We start from the raw sequence: 22,332 nt of genomic DNA, 5'->3' as shown, positions 1-22,332 counted from the left end.
GGGATGGGGGGGGGGATCAGTAGGTTTCAACCCGACTGCCTACACCCTGTATTTATTTATAGTTTGGAGATCCACACAGACAGGCAGTGGGGAGACTGGCCAGGCAGGTACTGGCCTCACTCTAGACATGCCTGAATTCAAAACCAGGCTCCAGACCTTGCTGTGGGCTTGGCATTAACTGTCCAAGCCTAGTCTTCTTCAACTTCCAAATGAGTCTAATATGCACACCCATTTTCTAGGGCTTTTGATAGGATTACAGTACTCAGAGATATGCATAGCATGCTGCACATTGCCTGGGACTTAGCATTTTTACTGACTTCCTAAAAAGATCAAGGCTTGTCATACAAGGTAGACACCAAAACTTCATGTGTGTTAGGCAAATGCTCTAGCACTGAGCTACATCCCCATCACAGAAATACGATGAAGGACTGCATACTTGTGTCCCGGTCTCTGCAAACTCACAAGTCAGAATTCTGACACTCAATATGATGGGTCTAGGAGTGGACCCTTCAGGGGTGATCACGTCTTGAGGATGGAATTCTTAAGAATCAGATTAGAGATCTCAGAGAGCTCTCCTGCCCTCTTTCTGCCACAGGAAGATAGGGTAAGAAGTTGCCTATCCATGATCCAGAAGATCATTCTCACCAGAACTCAACATGCGGGCACCCTGAGCTCAGATTTCCAGCCTCCAGGACTGTGAGAAACCAATGCCTGGTGTTTCAAGTATCCCAGTCTATGGTATTTTGTTACAGTAGCCTCAGTGAAGACAATTAAGAAATTATAGGAGGAATTCTTAGGACAGTTAAAAAAACACTGCCCCGAAGAGCTGTGATGGTTCTGCGTTCCACCTTGCATCTTCTCTAGGCCCTGGTGAACTTTGTATGACCGAGACCCACACCTGGAAGACTGCTTGGTGTGCTGAGCTGTGGTGTGTTGGCTGGCTCAGTGAGAAGCTCAGTGGACATCAGGCTTCAAGTGATGAGGTCAGTAACCCCAAAGCCCCAAACTAATTTGCTAACACCATTTGGAGCAGGTGGCCACAATACCACTGGATCTCTCCTAAGCTAGAGACTGGCTTTGGCACCAAAAGCTTTAGAGAGTTCTGTGTGTCAGCCTGTGTGTCAGCGATTCCTTGGCTGGTGAGAAAGTCCTTGCCCTTGGCAGATTCTGGATGGCAGTGGGGACCCAGTCCCTTTTAGGATCCTTTCAACAAAAACTGCTGTTGACTAAGTTTCGGGGGAAGCCTTTGGTGGTTTACACTAGAACAAACTCCATGTGGGCTGAATTTTCTCTGGATAACTTGTATTTGGGTGCCCAGAAAGGAGCAGAGCCCTGTGAGTGAGTGAATGGATATGGAATGGGAATGAGTTAGTGGCTGCATCCTCACCCAACACCCAGAAGCAACACAGCAGCCACAGCTCTTCACCCAGTAACCAGCTGGGTGGGACGTTCTCACCACTGCTCTGCTTTTGATGCACCACTCCCTCCTCCCAACTGTCCCCAGCTGGTGGCACTACACCAGGCCTCTGACCAGCTCCCTTTGGAGAGGCTTGACCTTTTCTCTCTTCCAGGCAGAAGAGGCGGCATTTGCCACACAGCCCTAAGCAAGAAGGTCAACTTGTGCCAATACACGCCTTCCACCCTCACGCTGCCAGAAACAAAAATGTCAGAGCTGGACATACACACTCACAGAGGTCACCTCCTCAGGGCCCTGAGACACTAATAAAGTGGCCTTAGGACACAAAGAAGGACTTGGCCTCTTCACCAGTGCTCAATGTAAAGTGCTCTGCCTTGAGGGTCAGAGTCCTGGACTAACTCAAACAGGTGTCTCTGGAGTCTGGATTCTTTCCCTATATATTCCAAGCACAAAACACAGAATATCCACAGATACAGACTTTATATATAAACATATGTATATATAAAATGTCTGTGTATATGATATATATGATATGTGTACATCTACATATGTGTATATGTCCACAGATGCCATTCAATATACATAAACTATTTAATAGTCCCAAGTACATTTTCTTCTTTTCCTTTACGACTATTTATTACAGCATGGTAAAAACTAATGGTGGGGAGGAGTCAGGAATAGGAGAAAGGAACAATGCATGTGATTTGTGAAAGTGCATTCAATGTTGAAATTGCCTTATTACTTTTGCTTTTTGGTACAACATCAAGTGTTTTTTTTGGAGCTTTAACAGTAAAGCAGGGCATTCAGAATTCATGTTCATCCAATGGAGCTATGGTTTAAAGAAGGCGACTGAGAAACAGTGTCCTGGGCTCCCAATGATAGCTTTGGAAATCCTCTGGTCCCACTCATTTAGAGAAAAGGAAACGTCTGCCCAGAGAGATTAGGTGACTCCTTCTCTGAGGTTGGGTGCCTTGCTAGCCCCTGCAGGGGAGTGGCTGCAAGGATTTCATCTGTCTTATGGCCAGGCGCCTGCTCTGAATGGAGTCCAGGGTTTGCTGTTGGCTGAGTAAAGGGAATTCTTATTCCCAGCACAGGACACAGGGAAAGCAAACTCGCCAACACATTTAGATTTTTAAAGAAAAGGACGATGGAACCTGAGGCCTTCTCTACATCCATTTCCTGGGGTAGCACTCAGTGACTCACATACTGGGCTGCCTTGGGCTCAGCCCTGTTTTGTACAAACCTGGGGAGCCTCTGTATGGGTCATCTTTCAGGAGCAGTACACATCAGGCTGCAGAGCACTTCCTCAAGCCAGCACTTTCCCCATCTCAGAGCACCCCCCAGCCCCCGCCAGCTGGGCAATGCTTTCAGTCTAGTCCCATATGGCAAGACAAGTTAGATTTCCTCTCATTTGTCCTGACAGGGCTGAGCATTCTTGCAGTAGGACTAAACTCCTAAACCGGTCACCCTGCACACAGAGGCAGCAACCCCAGGACAAGTGTACCCACAGCCATGGGCTAAGAAAGACACAGGGCAACCCTGCTAGGGGCCCAGGGGCGCACGACTGTCACCAGAACGGCGGCTGCCAGGAGTCCACTTACCGCAGTGCGACTGGAAGACCTGGGGCTTGACGACCTGATTGCAGGCACTGCACACGACGAGATAGAAGTCGTCATGTGCCGGATAATGGCCAAATAAGTGCATATCTGTGGGGGAAAGGAAAACAGGGGGTTCTGAGAAAAACGATGAAGACTCAGAAGGTGTAAGGCAGTGTTCCACACAAGTCATGAAGAAAGACAATCATCTCTACTAAAGAGAATGAGCCTCAGAAAGAATCTCTCATTCCACTCAGGAAAACTGACAGTCTTCCCATCTCACCAGAGAACAGAAAATGTATGTCCACACAAAAACTTCTTCTTGAACTTTCAGAGCAGCATTAGTCATATGTGGAAGCCCAAATACCCATCTATCAATGAATGGAAAAACAAAATATGTCACATGCAGAATACTACTCATCCATGACAACAAACAAAAGTACTGGCACATGCTACAGCATGGATGAACGCAAACATGCTACATGAAAGGAGCCAGATACGGAAGGTCTCATGCTGGATGCTATCATTGATATGAAATGTCCAGAATAGGCAGATCTGCACAGATAAAAAGTACTTAAGGGCTTCTTGGCTTGAGCTGGGGAGCCTGGAAGGATTGAGGGATGAGGGTTAAAGAGTACAGGGTTGCCAGGTACTGGTGGCTCACACCTGTAATCCTAGCTACTCAGGAGGCTGAGATCTGAGGATTGAGGTTCAAAGCCAGCCCGGGTAGGAAAGTCCGTGAAACTCTTATCTCCAATAAACCACCAGAAAATCGAAAGTGGTGCTGTAGCTCAAGTGGTAGAGCACTAGCCCTGAGCTGAAGAGCTGAGGGACAGCGCTCAGGCCCAGAGTTCAAGCCCCATGACTGAACACACACACACACACACACACACACACACACACACACAAAGAATACGGGGTTTATTTGGAGAGGAGAGATGAAAATGTAAGACTTACAATAGGGCTATCCACTCATCTCTATGAATATATTAAAAACCCTTGAATCGCATACTTTTAGTGGGAATTATATCTCAATAAAGCAGTCTCAACACAAAAAGGTCAGTTTTGAGGACACCAATGCCCATCTATCTCCTAGTGCTCTGCTGTGTGGTGGAGGCCCTGGAGGCACCTTTAACCTGCCTCTTCTTGGCTGGCTGGCTCTAGGTGAGTCCTCAGGGCTCTAAGGATAGGATGGCCATGAACTTACCAGGCTGATGGAAGAGCTGATGACATGTAGGGACCTGGGTCACAAACCTCCTGAGCTTCCTTGGTTGTGAGTACAAGTTCTTCCATCCATACCCCTGTGCCCTTACATGCCAGACTTGGCTTGTGTCTTTCATGAACCCCCCCTACATTGGGTGGTTTCTCCAACTGTGACCCTAGGCCAGAAGAATGAGCTGGGTCCCTCATGATGTGGGGTACTAAGAACTAAGAAACATGCTTTATGAGGGGGCATTGTCCCCTTCTGTGCACTCCGCAATGGAGGCAGCATATTTGCTATGAGAGAGGGTGATGGGGCAGAGATTGGAGGGTTTACCAATGTCTATTTCTTCTCTGACTGAGAACTGTGTCACTGTCTGCCTGGGCCTGACAGTATCATTAGTCAGGGCCTGGTAAGCAGCAAGTAGAGAGGCTGGTGCTGGGCTCAGCCATGATGCAGATATGAGCTTTAGGGTCCCACCCACGTGTGGACTGTGGGACCCGAAGTTCAGAACCTCATAGAAAGACACACATGGCCTACTGAGCATTAACTGTTGATACTGCTCTTGATTCACTTTTATCTGTGGATTTTTTTTATAACATTCATTTAAATTTTTTTTAATTGTTACTATAGGGGCTGGGAAGGTGGCTCAGTGGTAGAGTGCTTGTCTTGCATGCATGAAGACCTGAGTGCGATTCCTCAGCATCACATAAGCAGAAAAAGCAAGAAGTGGCACTGTGGCTCCAGTGGTAGAGCTGAAGAGCTGAGGGACAGTGCCCAGGCCCAGAGTTCAGGCCCCACAACCATGCAAGAGGCCCTGGGTTCAATTCCTCAGCATCACATAAGCAGAAAAAGCCACAAGTGGTGCTGTGGCTTAAGTGGTAGAGCGCTATCCTTGAGCTGAAGAGCTGAGGGACAGCGCCCAGGTCCAGAGTTCAGGCCCTACCTGACCAAATAAAAAAAAAAGTTACTATAAAGGTGATGTGTAGAAGGTTTACAGTTATATAATTCAGGTAAAGAGTACATTTATTTTTGGATGGTGTCACCCTTCCCTCTATAACATTCATTTTTTAAATAATAAGAAGGACCCATGTTCTTTGAGGATGAAAAAAAATTGAGAAAAACAGAAAAGGCAGAAGAAATTTTAAAATTACTGGCAAACTTTATTAAGGCTTTGCATCTCATTTAAAGTCACATTTCTATCCAGGAATGTGCAGGTGAGAACTAAGCCACTAATTTACTCAATGAGAACTTATTGAGCTGTTTAGTATCCTCTGCAACAGGCCAAGCTATGAATGGATAAAAGATACTCAATCATTAATAATAACAGAACTGGAGCTGTGGCTCAAGTGGTAGCATGCTGGCCATGGGCAAAAAAAAGCCAACCAAGAATATAAGACCCTTAAGTTCAAGCCTCAGTACTGCTACTTTTCCAAAGAGTGAAAATTCCCATCCATACCAAACATTATCAAAAATGTCTTGCTCACCTGTACGTGAGCTGAGACACTGCAAGGTGTGGAATACATTTCTGTCCCTCACTGGACATAGCTAATGATCATTGGCAGGGGCTGTAGAATACCATCCTATATCTCTTTCCTCTGTATTCTCCAGAGATCTGCAGAGCCCATCTCATCTTCCCTCCCCACCCATTCATCTGCTGTGCTACTGTGCTGAAGGTCAAGTCAAGCTAGTCAAACACTGGCCCCCTGCCCATGGGTTCCCTCCTCGTCAGCCCCTTTTCTAGTTTGGTTTCCTTTAAGGACAATTTCAACCTGTATCTGTCTACCCAGACCATGCTTCAGATAAAATGTGAGAGGCCTCGCCTGCTTGTCCATTTGAGAATTCCTTTCCTCTTTTGGTTGTCCAGAATCTAGAAGCCTAGGAATAGGGAAGCAAGGTAAGGAAACTTGGATCCTTCACTCCCCAACTTCACAAAGCTACAGGTTGAAGGTCAATGTGATATCTGATTAGATTAATAAGTGCTGAGGATAAAGGAGAAAAGACAGAACTAACTGTTAGGCACAATGCTAGCTACTCAATTAGTATTCTCTCTCTCTCAATTTATCTCTAAGTAAAATATTCACTGCACAGTCAAAAGCAAAAACAGTGGTGTGCTCAAGTGGGCTTGCAGCAACTACTGAGGGCCATTGTGAATGTCTCTTCCCAGCTTCATATTTTATGGTGTCACAGTGGTAGCCTGAAATCAGTCATAATGGGAACATTTATACCACAAGAATAGGAAAACTCTATGAATCAGGCCTTTTCATTTGGAGAACTGGTTGTTGAACATTTACCAGTGCAAATACTGAAGAAAGATGGACAAAAAGTAAAAAGTGAAACCACCTATAATCCCACACACTACTGATAATTAATATGTTAATATATACCCTTCCAGAATTTGTGCTGTAAGAATTAATCTCCGTTACTCTTCATTAATCTTTAAAGTCTATAATATCTCTGTTTTACGGGGATGGGAACAAAAGCAAAATAATTTGCTTGAGATTCCCTGGTAGTGATTCATGGAGCAGGATGTGGTGACAGGGCACTGACTCTTTAAAGCCACTGTTTTTCTGTCAGTGAAATGCTGTTTACCAGTTGGGTAAGACCCCATTTTATGGATGAAGATGTTGTTTGGAAGGTACTACCGTTGAATGTGGTTTGTTCCCTCTATAATTCAAGTTGAAACGTGACTGCCGTTTTGTCAGGGTTGGAGGCGGGACTACTAAGAGGTGATTAGGTCAGTGAGGTTGACTAATAGCTTTCCATGAGAGTAGGTTCTGTTTAGCAGAAGTAGGTTGTTAGCAAGTGAGTCCACTCTTTATGCTTTCCTTCTTCCCTCTGCTTATCCTGCTTGTCTGGAACATAAGGCCCTCACTAGATGTAACTGCCTGATATGGACTTCCAGCCTCCAGAACTGTGAGCTAAAACAAACTTTATACATTACCCACACGCAGGCATTCTGCTCTGGCAATGGCAAATGAGCTCAAACAGATGGATGCCCTAGCTGATTGATGGCCGTCCTTAGATTCTTAAGACTAATGAGTGGGTGCTGTCTATTGCGTGAATACTCTGAATAAGGGGATGATTACACCTTGAGCAGGACACCACAAGACTTCATCAGGCTACTAAATATGGCATATACTATAAAGTTTGTTTCTGTAGCTTTCTACAGAGTGAGTGACTGTGGTCAACTGAAACCATGAAAAGCAAAACTTTGGATAAGGGATTGGGGAAGCTACTGTATTACTACTACTACTACTACTACTTGCCAGTCCTGGGGCTTGAACTCAGGGCCTGGGCACTGTCCCTGAGCTTCTTTTGCTCGAGGCTAGCATTCTACCACTTGAGCCACTGCACCACTTCTAGCTTTTTCTGTTTATGTGGTGGTGAGGAATCAAACCCAGGTCTTCATGCGTGCTAGGCAAGCACTCTACCAATAAGCCACCTTCCCAGGCTGGGAAGCTACTGTATTTACACCATAGAAATTAGCATCTACCACAAAGCAGGATTTGTGTCTTTGGAGAGCTACTTGATAAAACTTTTACTAGTATACCAATACCAATGTAAGTTCCTACCCTAGTATCACTCTTTGCTAGCTCAGTTTCCCAAGATACAAAATATCTACTCACACTGGATTGTAGGCAGACTTGTGAACTGAGGAGACTAGTAGAAAACTATGATTATGGCATCAATGATCAATCTAAAAATTTTCACACAGGTATAAAATGTTCATTACTTTCTCAACATAATCTCTCCTCCTCTAGCCACTTCCCCAACTCCATGGCAGAGGGGTTAGGAGGAAGGGACAGAGCTTTGTATACAGAGAAAATTTAGGACAATAGTTTCTATGAAAGTGAAGTAGTGACTCTGATTTTGCAGTGCAATTTGCAAAATGTTTCTAAAGTAGATACTTAAAAAATACTGCAGAATAGGAATTGAATTTTGTTTAAGATAAACTGCTTTCTAAGGAGAATTCTTTTGCCAAGTAAAGTTGTGTGTATATAAACTTTTAGTTTATATCTGATAATCACTTGTAGAAAATGATTCAGGTCAAGGAAAGGGCAAAACAATGTCTCCAATTCACTATTTGTATAGGATTTGTTTCCAAGATGGGAAGACAGCTGGTTTTGTGGATTCAAGATCAAACTAGCTACTGTGAGGCTTTGACATTATGAAGGAACAACTGGAGGGGCCTCAAAAGATGTAGAACTCAGGGAATAGTGAGGAAGGGTTGATTCCTTCCTTTTGCAGTGTACGGAGATTCCAGGTAAGGTACAGGATGCACAGAGAAGCTGCTAGGGCTTTGAAGGCAGGGGAATGGCTCAATGGCAATCAATAAAAACTGTGCTCCCTACACTAGGGAAAAGACAGCCAGCCAGACAACTCTGAACTTTAGCTTTATGGAAAAAATAATAAGGTCCTGGGAAATGGTTTGGGTTTCCCCAAAGGTCTTTTCCGGGGCTGTGAAACTACCTCCTTCCCTCCAGGAGTATAAAAATGTTAAGGTGCACATGGTAGAGAGCTATGAAAGTATATTGACAATAATCTTTTATAATCTAAATTTTCCTTTCAACTTATTCCAAGAATATTATCATGAGAAAAAATGAGATTGTATTTATGTTCATTTGAGCATATTAGGCTCACACAGGTATGAGACCTGCTTAAAAAGTCAGCTTCTGCTCACTGGGTGACAGGTGCATTCACAGATCTATGGTGGGACCTGAGAATGTGACAACCATGTGACAACAGCCAGAGGCTGGGTGCTACTGGCCGTTGGGGGTTTTGACTGGTGGGCCTCCACTAAAAGGGACTCAGACAGGCCAAATTATTTGGAAGAATGGTCCCTGGGGTTCAAGGGCACACATGACTGACTCCAAGCAGACAGGAATCAGGATACTGTGAAGCTGGTCCTAAGAGCTTTCCTTTCGCTGATTCATCTTAATATGTGCATTATACTGTTTTTATTAAACTTTTTTCAGTTGTATTTTAATTATTTACACCACATAAAAAGCTTGGGGGGATATACAAAAAAATTTTTTTTGCTCTGACAGAGTGATTTTATTTGTTTCTCAGCTTCAAAATCTTTTGAAATCCATAGAACCAAACAAACTGGTGTCTTAAATGTTATATTCCCCACTAGAAAGTGTGGCTGCTCTCTGTTTCTTTGAACTCTGAAAACCCTTCACTGGGCATCACAACCAGTGAAATCTGGGAAAGGAAACAGAAATAGAAGACTAGAAAGGAAGCAGTGGTGGGCAGTGCAGTCCTGTGATGGCCAGCGTGGCACAGTTGGTAGGAACCAGTCTCCTCCTGCAGACAAAAGATGACTGTGGCCCTTGGTCTCCTTTGTTAGAGCTGTGCTGGGTAGTACTTTGCCTGGCCAGAGACAGGTACTGGGAAACAGGTGGATGTTTCCCAAGGCTACCGCAATGTTCACTCTCGATTCCCAACACCAACCAACCTGCAAAAACCTATCTGCCAATCAACCAACCAAATCAACCAACCAACTTGAAAAGCAATCTGCCAACCAATCAGCCTACCTGCCAATCATCCAAAGCAATCAACCAGCTACACAACCAATCAACTTACTAACCAAACCCACACCACATGAGACAGCCTTCTTCACAAAGGACCTTTAGAGACATGCGGGGCTGAACTGGGCACCCAAGAGGGTTGACATCTGAGGATCACAGTTTGAAGCCAGCCTAGGCAGAGAAGTCCATGAGACTCTTATCTACAATAAATAACTCAGTAAAAACTGGAAGTGATGCTGTGGCTCAAGTGGTAAAGCACTAGCTTTGAACACAAAGAGGCTCAGGGACAGTGTCCAGGCCCTGAATTCAAGCCCCAGGACCAGTAAAATAAATAAATAAAATAATGCACTGCCTGATTGCTGGGCCCCTGTAGGCAAGGGGCCCGAGTTCAAGTCCTGGGTCACTCTGCTACGTGGTATGATAATCTCCAGTAACCTGTTTCCACATTTGGAATTAAATGACGATTTGCGAAGGGCTGGCACACAGTATGGATGTAAACATAGAATATATTATCTAAGTTATTTTCTTGTTTCTAAAACTCACCAGACCCCTCTCTGGGAGACTTCTTCCTACTCAGCTGTGAGAACAGGGTGTCCCTAAGGCTAGAATGGAGTAACTGGTTTATGTCTCTGGCTCTCACCAGACTGCAATCTTCTGGAAGATGAATCATGACTTATTCCCCTTTATATCTCTATAGCCAAACAGTCTGGCATATGGTGTCTGTTGAATCAATGTTAATACATTAACTAGGCTGAAGCTCCCAAGAAGTTGATTTATTTTCCCTACTCCTTCATTTTCTCTTCTCTCCAAGGAAAGTAGTAAATGATAATAAATTGCCCTAATATCCATGTTGTTATCTAAATTACGAGGTCAATAATTATATCAATTTATTCATTCTTTGAGCACCTTGGAAGACAAGTGGTAGGTGAATCTAAGAAGGAGGCAAGTTCCATGTGGGCCATGCCAGTGAAGAACTGAAGGCTAGCTTGTCTCTGCACTGGCAAACACAGCTGCTCCCCATCCCCAACCCTAGCAGGGCTGCCCTCTGAGTCTATCTGTGAGGTAAGCTCCAGTGCTTTCTAGACACTCCCTCCGGTCTGCTTTTCAATTTCCTGGCTCCTAAACTGTCCTTTCCAGCAAGACTGTGTGTGATCCAGGGCCAATGTAGATTTCTTCCACCCTTCCTGTCTCAGCTCTGTCCTGCATGACACTGGATCAACTCAGTCCAGGGCCCACTGTGTCAACCTAAGCCCAGCATGGCAGACACATATGACTAGCTGGTTGAGCAGTAATGATTGTGGTGTCTAGGAGTACCGTTTTACAGAGGATCTAGGCCTGGCTTAGGCAATGACACCAATAATTAGTCCCTAAAAAAGTTCCTGTGGCTAGCAGAACAGATTTGACTCTCTTGAGCAGCTGCAGGAATACTCAGGCTTCTCCCCATCAGAGGTACTGCTCCTTGGCTGACACTTAAGATGTGGTCCTGAGACGCATGTATCCACTTGGTAGGTTTCTGTGTGCAAGAAAGGTGTAATGGCACATTATCCTGGCTACAGCTGTTCTTGCTGTAGTGTGACTTGGGCTTGGAGATAAGCTGCATGGTCGGGACAGCCTCCATACAGAAGCCCAGATTCTATATGGAGGACAGGATGGCACACCATGTTCAACGTTCAAGTAAGGTATGTCAGCGAAAATGGTATACTTCACTCTAACTTAATCAGAGAGAAGAAAGAAGTGTCCACCTAGGGGGGAAATACTAGTCTCTTCCTCCTGGCTTTCATGCTGAGTGGCACTTTAAGAACCAATCAGTGGAGTCCTACAAATGCTTTCGGATAGTCAAGAGTCATTACTACATTTCCTTCCTTCATTGCTTCTACTTCTTGGCTCATTTAAATGTTCATGTACATCTTTATGCTCATATTTCCTTTTAGCTTGAGGACTGTTATTGGTATCTAAGTTTTCACAATGTCACTAAGCCTCTGTGGGGATTTTTTCTCCACTCTTGTTCTATAGGACTTGTTTGTATTTTTTTAATTTAATTTTTTTGCTTTCCCTACCTGAACCATTACTGGTCAGAGAAATATAAAGCTTGGCTAGGCCAGTTTCCAGTTGATTACAGGCTGATTCTTCCTGCTTTCAATTGGGGTCATCTCTTAGGTTCAGGTAGGGTATCCTGGCAGTCTGTGATGCCATCCCTTTTTCTATTCCTTCACCTAGGAGAGGTCTCAGGGAGGGGAGGTCAGAACCATATTTCAGGAATTAGGGCAGAGGGTTTGGGAATAAGGAAGTGATGATCTCCATATAATGTTTTCTCTTCTGAGACAAATTATAGTCTGTTATATGTTCCCCCAAAGTTCCTTCTAAGACAAATTATAGTCTGCTATATGTTCCCCCAAAGTTCATGTACTGGAAATTTCATCCCCAACACATTGGTGTATGACTTTTAAGAGTTGATTAGGTTTGAGGGCAGAGGAAAATATCAATACCATGTGAGTGGAAAGTTATAACAGAAGTAAATTCCTGATAACAGGATGAGTTCAACCCCTTCCCCCATCCATTGCCTTGCACCTTGCTGGGTGCAGGAAGGTCCTCAATAAAGGAGGGTGCTTGACCTTGGACTTCCCAAACTCCTAAACCGTAAGAAACAAATTTCATTACAAATCATAGTATCTGGCATTCTGTTATAACAGCAGAAAATGCACTAAGACATGGTCAAAGAGAATTTTCAGGCTGAACATGAAAGTGCCATTAGAACACCTTAAGTGGGTCAAGGGAGAAATCAATGGAAACATCTCCTTTCATGTCTTTTCATACAAGACACTTCATCCTCTCATGTGGTATCCTGACTGAGACTGGAGGATGGACTAACTGGTTCTTTAAGTTCCTTTCCAGCTCTTTAGTTCTGATGACTGGTCTAACAGGAAGAGTGTCAGGAGAGATGAGGAAGAAGGGTGAGGGAAGAGGCCACATCCATACTGCACAGAAAATTCTTGAAAAAGCAACTAAATACAAAATTGGAGTAGTCCACTCATAAGAGGAGCTAGTGAAGCCATTCATCATCCATCCATCCATCCATCCATCCATCCATCCATCCATCCTATCATTTCCTGTCTATCATAAGCATTGTATCATTTTAAGCACAGTGGTCTTAAGGTATATTTAGTTCTTTCTTCACCTGTCATTGCTATACCAAATGTACATTTTTGAATAACAGAACTGAGACGGGGATTTAAACAGTAAGTGAATTTTTTTTTTTAAAAAGAAACAACCAACAGTAAGAAGTGTGATTTGGTTTTCAGGGGCTGCACTATAATCTACAGGAGAGCATGGCAAAGTTTGGTGCAAACTGCCATCTTCTTCAGCGCACCACAGTTCTGCTCATGTTACTGGAAGTCTAAATCCTAGCCTTCTTCGCAGGCAACTTTGATCCAAACTTCTGACAATGAGTAGTCTTTTCACTTAAAAAAAAAAAAGGCTATTCAGAAGTATACCAAAGAATGCGATGTCCGCTTCTTGTAAGTCATGGACTGAGAAGTTCTGCTTCTATTTAGGTGAAAGTAAGATAGAGAGGCCAGGACAAAGGGATGGGGTTGGTTGGTCAGTTTCCTATGAGAGTCAAGTCCATGCCACACTGAGGGCTTTCATAGTTCTGCTGAGAATAGCACAATTAGGAAAGAAGCAGTTCTCCCTAATAGTTTGCCACTGTTAGAGATTTTAAAATAGAAACGGAATGGTCAGCCTCAAGAGGAGCCAGGCAGTATCCATCCACTATGGAGACAAATTTACCATTTGTTCCAAAACAGCAATTTGAGAGATTTATTGGACGACAGAGTACAGGACAAGAATAAAAGTAGAGTCCATGAAGAAGCTCTCAGTGGATGCCCCACAAACTCAGGAAATGTGAGCTGTGTCGAGACAAAAGAAGAGGTCTTTGCCAGTGGCCCTGTATCCTGGCAGACCTCTGTTATCAAATGATTGCTAGCAATGCCAACCAGAACATGCAATGGAGATAGTAATACACAGAGCAAAGAAAATGTGCACTTCAGGAACTTCCCATCATTTCAGACATACCCGCCTCTGCTCAGAGGTCAAAGGGTATATACATTGGTGTTTTGCTTGCAGATAGAAGGATGATAAAGAGATACTCGATCAGAATCCATGAATCTTGATGAAAACCATGGCAGTAGTGAACTGATTCCTATTCAACACATCCAGGATGAGAGACCTTTGATGCTGTGGTGCTTGTTTGTATCTGAGAAGAACTGGCTGTGGTTTTATCTATAACTGGCAAAGACTGTAACAGTTGTGTAGTTGTTTTATTCTCCTCCCAGATGGCCATTAGTCAAGTCTCTGGAGCACCCAAGCACCTTTCAATATTACAATGATGCTGCCAGTGCTCAGAAGTAAATGTGCCATTTGGCTCCAACAAGAGAAGTATGTGTACCCAGCAGAGCCAGAGGACAATGTAAAGGAACTGCTTAATTTCCCCGAATTGGTGCCTAAAGCATTCAAGCCATTGAGGCAGCCATCTGAGAGGAAGCTGCTGACATATCCCAAGCCATTCTCCCAGGAATGGTTGCTCACAAGGATGCTGCTCTGGCTGGACCAGCCATTGCACCACAGAGATCATGAGGGACAGGCATGCAGCTCTGCTCTAAGAGGACATAAAGCAGTACTGGGCATCTCCCTATGCACAGGCTCCTCAGCCATCTCACATCCCAGCAGCCTAGTCTGATGGTGCTCTGCTTATAACAGCTGTCATCTGAGCACAGGGGCCCCAGAAGAAAAAGCCATCATACAGAGAGAGAGGGTTACAAAAAGCTGTTTTAAGGTAATGGAAAAGAAGATCGATCGACTGGAGGAGAAAACCACAATGTCTTCAGTTCCAAATCAAGCATGAAACTAGTTATGGGCTGAGGAGAAAAGGGAGCCTCTGCACAGACTTTATGAGGCCTTGGGATCAGCTCCCACCAGACCTTCCCCACAATGCCCTTCTCTTCTCCCCCCCCCCCATGTTTCCTGCAACCCTGTCCATCCTGTGAGGGTCTAGTTTAGTGCAGTCTCCTCCAGGAAGCTCTGTATTCCCTCACAGACATCTAAACCTTTCTCCTCATGGATGCAGTCTTTGCCTTTTATTGTTGCAAGAAGATCCTGTATGTGGAGTTTGAAGATCGTGGTGGATATGTCTGTACACTAATGTTTTATTTATAGACAGAGACATTTAGCAGTCAAAAGTGAAGAGCGCCAGAAACATGCTCAAATGTTTAAGGGAGCACCAAAGAATCAAAGCAGTTTTATATTAGTGTAAAGAATCACTTGGGAGACTCAATTGGACAGCTATAGAGGAGGAAGGAACAAGAAATTTCCATTCTCTTCCTAGCTAGCTATGCAGCATTGGATACACCATAGAACCTTTCTTCATTTACCTTTCCTTTACATTTTCCTTTCTGGAAAATAGTCACACCTGCCCATTAAATGAGTGGCCTTACATCAGTGTCTGCATCTCACAGGCCTATGAAATAGAATTGAACCTCAGCCTGAATTAGCTAAGCCACAAGCCAAAGACCCTCAGAGGAACACGCTCTGTTTTACAAAGTCAGCTCAGCATCAAGCTTTCAAGGCAAGTTCTGGAGTAAGATGGCTTGGAGTCATGACACCACTTCTTTGGGAAATGTCTCAGGACCTTGCTCTTTTCATTTATAAAATAGGATGGGTAGCCAATTGAGTAGCTGCTAAGGTGAAAAGAAGAGAAATGTCCATTACATGTACAGGAGATGGTCTCAATAAATATGATTTAGAATCAGATTTTGCATGGTGGTATTAAAAAAAAAAAGCTGTGTCTCTGGAGCACAGTAGTGAATACTAAGAATAAAGTCACTGTGTTAAAAGTCACTAGACCTTGAACTTCTAGTCATCTAAGCCACAGTGTAAGTAAACAGTAGGCCAGGGTTTCTCAAAGTCTGACTACTACCTGTAATTTGCTTGCCAAATATAGATGCCTGGATCCCTTCCCAGGTCTATGGCATCAGAAACTTTGAGGGATGGGGTCCAGGAGAATGCATTCAAGGGACAATGATAACCATTTAAAGTTGTCCAACCATCCCTGTAATACAACTATTAAAATGGTAGACCTAGGATCACTGGCCACCCACTGACATCTAGTTAGCCTAGTCATATGGAACCTCTTGCTGGTTAAGATCCTGTTACTCAAGGGAGGAAGGACCTGTACATGCAGGGGTATTTTTAAGGGTATCCCTGGCACCTGGTTTATTTCACTCCTCTTTATTCCTACTCCTGTATTCTTTGCAGTCAATCTCACATGGTTCTGTGATGTGATAGACCTGACTTGAACCACTCTCAGGAGTCAACTGTACATCTTGCTTCCCAACTCCACATTTAGTGTTTTCTTTCCCATCTTTAGTACAGTAGGAGTATTTATACCTTGGAAACTGGAAAACACTACAAATCATGGCTTTTAAATTTTTTTAGAGAGTCAGTAGACCAGCACACCTCTACCAATAATAAAGTTCTGTGGCTCAGGGCATTATATTTAGGTCCTTATGTGGTTTGGACTGGCCAAAATCTGGATTCTGAAGATCCACCTAAAACAGGAGGCCACTGATATCCTGACATTTTAACCCTCATTCACTGGTTTTAGAGAAAACCTCCTCTGTGCATTGTGGTCAGATTCTAACTCCACCACTAGGCTGGCCATCCAGCAAACAGCAAGCAGTCTTGATATTCAAGAGGCATGGCATCAGGGCATATGGATGCTTTGGGCCAACCCTCATCACCGCTATAAAATAACCCTCTTTTCCTGGAGGTTGCTCAGGAGCCCTCATAGCTCAGGAAACTAACATGGGGGCAGGGTTTAGGAGTACGGTGGTCTAGCTAAGCCTTGTTCCCTATCACCAGCCTGCAATTTGAACATCCCTCATTTGTTCAGACACTCCCATCTGCCTTTCAAAAGGTCACACATTAGAGCTGTCAGCCCTCCAGTGGGCCCTGCTTTGGTGGATCTGCTAGGGAAACACAGATCTTTCCTTTGAATTCCTTCACTCAGCAGTCAGGTGAGCCAAGGGGAATTCAATCCAATTTCTCAGTAAATCCTACTATGCTCTGGAAGGACATGGTTTGAAAAATCTATTTTTGTGCTTTTATTTACTTAAAGTCTGCTTGCCTGGGGAGCTTTTTCATAGTGCCATCAAACTGCTTCTTGGTTATCAGAAAAAAGAACAGATTTCTCCTTTCTATAGTACTTCTAGCAACAGCCTGGCCACGCAGGCCAAAGGGATTGTGGCTCTGACCCCTAATTCCTGGTGCTAAGAGGCTCTTTCCAGTGGCCTGCACAGCGGCCTGGCTCCAGCACGTGCTTTCCCCCTTCCAAGGTTGCCTAGAGCTCACTCGTTTTGCTTTTTCTGGTTTAGATGCTTTTGATCCAGAAGTACAGCCTGTCTCCATGGGGGCTGCACCTGCTAGTCCAGAAACTTCAGCGTCAACTGCTGGAGTGAGAAGCCCAGCTGTACCTCTTCAGAGTTTCATTATTTTAGAAGAGAAGAAGAATGTTCAGATGAGGACAAAACCCCTTCAATCTATTCAGGACTTGGGACTGTCTGTATGGGTGAAGTTAGGCCATGTCCCAACTTTCTGTCTCCATATCAAATCCATACGTCTGGTCACCATCAAGTCAACTTCAAATTAGACTCCTAACAGGACCAAATGCAGGTCCCAAGCTTCGTTCCCCACCTGCCCAGCAGCAGTAGGTTGCAGAGTGTCCCCTCCATTGACAAGGATAGCTTGCTAGAGTAGAGGACCTATATGTACTCAAACCACAGGACCTTTTAACAGATGTCCAATGAGCCTTCTCCCAAGCTTGGCTCTTCTCAGTCTGTCTGGTGTCTCAAGTCAATTCTTCCCTACAGACCTCACTCATACGCTCCATTTTCACCCCGTGGATGAGCAACGTGAGAACAAAGCTGGGACTGAGCTTCAGACCTACATTACTAAATTGTAAGGGTATGAGACCTCTCTGGTCTCAAAGTACCCACCTTTGTTAAAGAAATAAGAGCTGAGCAAGTTTGTGGCTCCAAAGCATCAGCATTTTTCAGGAGCTTTTTCTGGGCTCCAGCCAGACTGGTGGAGTTGAAATTTCCGAGGTGAGCCCTAGGAATCTGCACTTTAGAATACAGCTCTCCAGGTGACTCTGATACAGTTTTTCTTAATTAGGCTAGGTCCCAGCTTTCCTATAGAAACAGCTACTGCTGGTTTGCATATTCTCACCCCATGATAAACCAGTATGGGAAAGGGAAATCACATTGGTGAGAGCTACCTGCTTGACTTGCCTGTCCAGCCAACACAGGTAGGCTATAATACTGTCCCCTCTCTGATGCAGCCCAGGGGCCAGCAGCTAGTCATAGGAGGCAGCTCAGGAAGGGACCAGGGTAGCTCTGGTAAGAGGGAGAGAAGTGAGCAGTTTTTAGCTTTGGCTATGGTGTCTTGGTCGGCCATGCCTCTGGGAATATAGGAAAACCCCAGTCAGACAGCCATACTGAGACCTGCTTAAACTAAGAAAAAGAAACCTTAAACCCTGGAGTGACTAGGTGGAAGACCTGGCTATTGTGGCTCTCAAAGTGCCTGATTACAGTGGGGCTCCCCCTTGGCTGCCCCTATAACCCACTCTATACCAACGTAAGATTTAGAACGCAGGGTATGTCCCCAGTGGAAAGGGAAGCCCTTGTTGGAAGTGGAGAAACCTCACCAGCACCTTCTCCTACCCTCCTCTCCTGCTCCAGGGGACAGCGGCCTCCCATTCAACTATGTGCAAGGGGCACATTTCAAGGGCAACCCTTTAAGACTATTTGCATACTTGTCTAACATTTTTATAACACTTACTGTAAGTGTTAGGTGTCACTCAGGAGAGAGTCTGTGATGGATCATTTAGGGGAAGATTTATTGAGCATTCTGAGTGCTAGGCACTGCACTGAGTGACATTTCATTTCATCCTCACAACAGTCCTTCAGGGAGGGCTACACAGGCAAAGAAACAGAAACACAGGGGGTTAAACTATGTGTGTCGAGTCTCACAGCTTGAGATGGTGGAGCCTAGGTTTGAACCCAAGTCTGCTGACATGACTCTTAGATCACTGTGTCTTTTCCAAAAGGTTGGCAGCTCAGAGAAAGGGAGATAGGTGGGGAAGTGAGGAGAATTCCAAGGCCAGTTATGAATATACAGCAGTACTTGCATTAAGCAAATGTCCAAGGCCCATGGAAGTAGAGAAGCATAAAGTTCTTGTCCACAACAAGGACTCCTGTACACTTAAAACAATGAACAGGCCAGACAGCAGAACACACTGATGTAATAAAAGGCTACATTGTGCCAAATGGGCAGAGAATAGGACAGCCCAAAAGGACATGAGAATTGGGCAGTGTAGGCGGAAAGGCAGGATGAGTGAGGACAGGGCCTAGATCAGCCTCTTCCTGTTGGAGGCGAGGTGGGAAGAGGCTTTATATTTGAGGTTGGGACATGTAGACAAGAGTGCTGTGGGTTGGAAAGGAATGCCCATGCTTTAGGGCTTGGCAAATGTGTGTACAGGAAGTGCAGGGGCTGGCAGCTGAGGACACCTGTGTCCCAGGACCCTGGAAATGATTCAATGTAGGAAAGAGGTTATTGATCCTACCCTACTACTCTCACCCACCCACTCATTCATTTATTCATCTGATGCTCATTTCCTGTCGCTGGGTATATAGGGGCAGACACTGGAGTACAGAGTAATGAATGATTCCTGCCCCCAAGGAGCTCACAGGTCATTAAGGGAGACACCTAGTCACAAGAGCCTGCCATACACTGTGGTATGATGAATAGGGCGTGCATAGAGCTCATGCTGCACAGGGCGCAAGGCAAGCCTCATCAAGATGACCCTAACAGGAGAGCAGGAATTCCCACAGGCTGTCTGGGGAGGGGAGGCAGGGAGAACCCCAGGAAGAAGGACCAGAGGAGCTGCATCAGGCTTGGTTAGGTATTACCGGAAGATAAGGGTAGTAGAGAGCCAAGGTGCTGGGAAAATGAGTGAGCGATGGAGCGAGCCAGAGAGAGGACAAGAAAGGATGTGTCTGTTTCTGAGGATACAAGAAAATAGAATAAAGAGGAGAGTGATTGAGTGTTCTGGAAGCAAGGCTGAGCTCATGGGGGCAAACGTGGAGGTGGGGTGGCCATGGCCATGTGTGTGTGGAGTATGAATATCAGCTCAAAGGGCAGTGGCTGCAGGGACCGAGAGGACAAAGGACCCAAGAGACACTTGGCACAGTGGGAAATGACATCACTTTCTGGCTTGAGTTACTAGGGGAAGGAGAATGTGGACTGGAACTCAGCAGGGAGAAAGGTTCCAATACCGCTGTGGAGGCCCTAACCTCCAAGGTGGTGGTGTGAGGTGGGGGCTTTGGCAGGTAATGAGAGTGGGATCCCATGATAGGATTAGTGCCCTTATAATAAGAAGATACACACACACACACACACACACACACACACACACACACACCCACCCCAAAGGCTCTTTTTTCATCACATGAACACATGATAAAAAGGCAGTTGTCCAAAGCCAGGAAGAGGACATTCACCTTGCTAGCCCTCTCATCTTGGACTTTTATCATTTGTATCATTTTGTATCATTTAAGTCTGTAAGTCTACTGGATTTTATTAGAACAGCCTGAGAGACTAAGACATATGGGAAAGATAAATTGGGTTTGAAAACCTACTAGGTTTATGCGATTGACCTGGAGTGAAAGAAGCAAGTTGGGGGCCAAAGAGAGTAGGGACATCAATGAGGATGAAGGTGACCTGGAGTCAGGAATATGGCAGAAGTCATCCATCGGAAATGATGGGTTAAGCATAGGATTTGGGGAACACCAACAAGTAAAGGATAGAGAAGGATGGAGCAGTGAGGCCAGGGCCACAGCCTGAGGAACTGCCAGGAACAAATCAGAGGCATCCAATGCACAGAGACGTCAAGCATGGATACTGCAAAGGAGCTGCTACCTCTGAGGATGGGGAGCAAAAGCTATCCTGGGCCATGATGGGGCGTGGATAGAAGTCAACCGGAAGTTGCTGTTGGGGGATATACAATCGAGGAAGGTGATTTGTTTCCATTTTGAACAACAAACATGAACAGGACTTTTAGTCTGCAAGAAGCCAACTGCGCTTTCCTTCTACTTGTGGGGTATTTGTCTAGCCTCCTGGGATCTGGGGAAAACCACAGCCTGGGGCTTCGCCAAGCTCCGGGAAGACGACCCTGTTACACAGGACCCTTCTACTGCCCCCATATGATGCCACCACACAGGTGTGAATCACATAGAAGTCACCAGGCTTTACAACATTTGTTAACCTGAGGAGCCCCCTGTGGTATGGAGACAGGTTAAGAAACCAGGCCTGAGGAAAGTAAAGTGACTGCCTAAACTCACTGCTTGCAACTTGAACATACATGCGCCACACCCCACAAGGTTTCCTCATAGACAAAGAACCTTTCCTTTCCACATCCTTCTTAGAAGAGCCACCCCACACTGACTGTGCAGGACTCACCCATGAAGGGACAGAGCATGGCTTCTGGCATGGTCTTCCTGAGGAGATTTTGTGGGAAAGACCCTTGGGATCAACCTTCTCAGTCTGGTTCTGGGCTTGGTCATGTGACTTGCTTTGACCAACAGAACTTCAGCAAATGTAATACTGACACAAGGAATTTGTGTACCAGGGTTTATTTACCCTGTCTTACTATTTTTAAAGCCCTGACAACTCTCACGAAGAAGTCTAGGCTGCCCCAAAATTTAACAGAAAGGCTACATGGATCAGGGAGGAGCTAGTCCTGCCCAGGTCTCTCCAGACTAGCCTCCAGCTCCAGATAGACAACAGGTGAGTAAGACCATCTGGGGCATCCACATCAGAAGAACCACACATCTGATATATACTGTTTTTGTCTTAAGCCATCAAGATTTGGGGTGGGAATGTGGCTTAGTGGTAGAGTGCTTGCCTAGCATGCATGAAGCCCTGGGTTCGATTCCTCAGTACTACATACACAGAAAAGGCCAGAAGAAATGCTATGGCTCAAGTGGTAGAGCGCTAACCTTGAGCAAAAAGAAGCTCAGGGACAGTGCCTAGGCACTGCAAAAAATAAAAATTAAAAAAAAAAAGATTTGCAGTGGTTTATTGAGATGCCTAAGCCCAGTCTCTCCTTCAAGCTCTGAAACAGTAGAGTATTCTTGGGTGTTTGTATCCACACACTCAGCAATGAAAGAACCACCCAAGAATATACCATCCTTGGTCTGGAGGGTTGCCTATCCATACTTTCTCCCCTGCCTGTGCAGTAGGCCTGTCCCCAGGCAGCCCTGCAGGTGTCAGGTTATTTGGGTGACAGGTAACAATAGCATGTTTCTACCACCCTGTATTCCAGCCCAGTGTTTTTCCGCTTCTGAGGAAGAAGATCAGTCCCCTTGTGAGCTGCGGCAAGGACTCAGAGGTGTCAAAGGGTGCTTTGGCAAGCCTGAAAAATCCAAAAGCAGCCTCTGGCCCCACTTAGCAAGTAGCTTGCTGTTTCCAGAG

At 45.1% G+C, this 22,332-nt stretch overlaps 1 protein-coding gene across 3 annotated transcripts in view; it reads right to left on the bottom strand.

Moving 5' to 3' along the window:
- Window positions 1-22,332, bottom strand: part of LOC105999670 (ataxin-7-like protein 1) — a 109,371-nt gene that overhangs the window by 24,148 nt on the left and 62,891 nt on the right. For all 3 annotated transcript variants that reach the window (XM_013034744.1, XM_013034743.1, XM_013034745.1), the window contains exon 3: window positions 3,019-3,123. In XM_013034744.1, coding sequence (XP_012890198.1) covers window positions 3,019-3,123 — 105 coding nt within the window. The remainder of the gene's footprint in view (window positions 1-3,018; window positions 3,124-22,332) is intronic.

Source organism: Dipodomys ordii, unplaced genomic scaffold, assembly GCF_000151885.1.
Source record: "Dipodomys ordii isolate 6190 unplaced genomic scaffold, Dord_2.0 Scaffold195, whole genome shotgun sequence".
Taxonomy (NCBI): domain Eukaryota; kingdom Metazoa; phylum Chordata; class Mammalia; order Rodentia; family Heteromyidae; genus Dipodomys; species Dipodomys ordii.
This window is presented reverse-complemented; position numbering and strand designations above follow the sequence as displayed.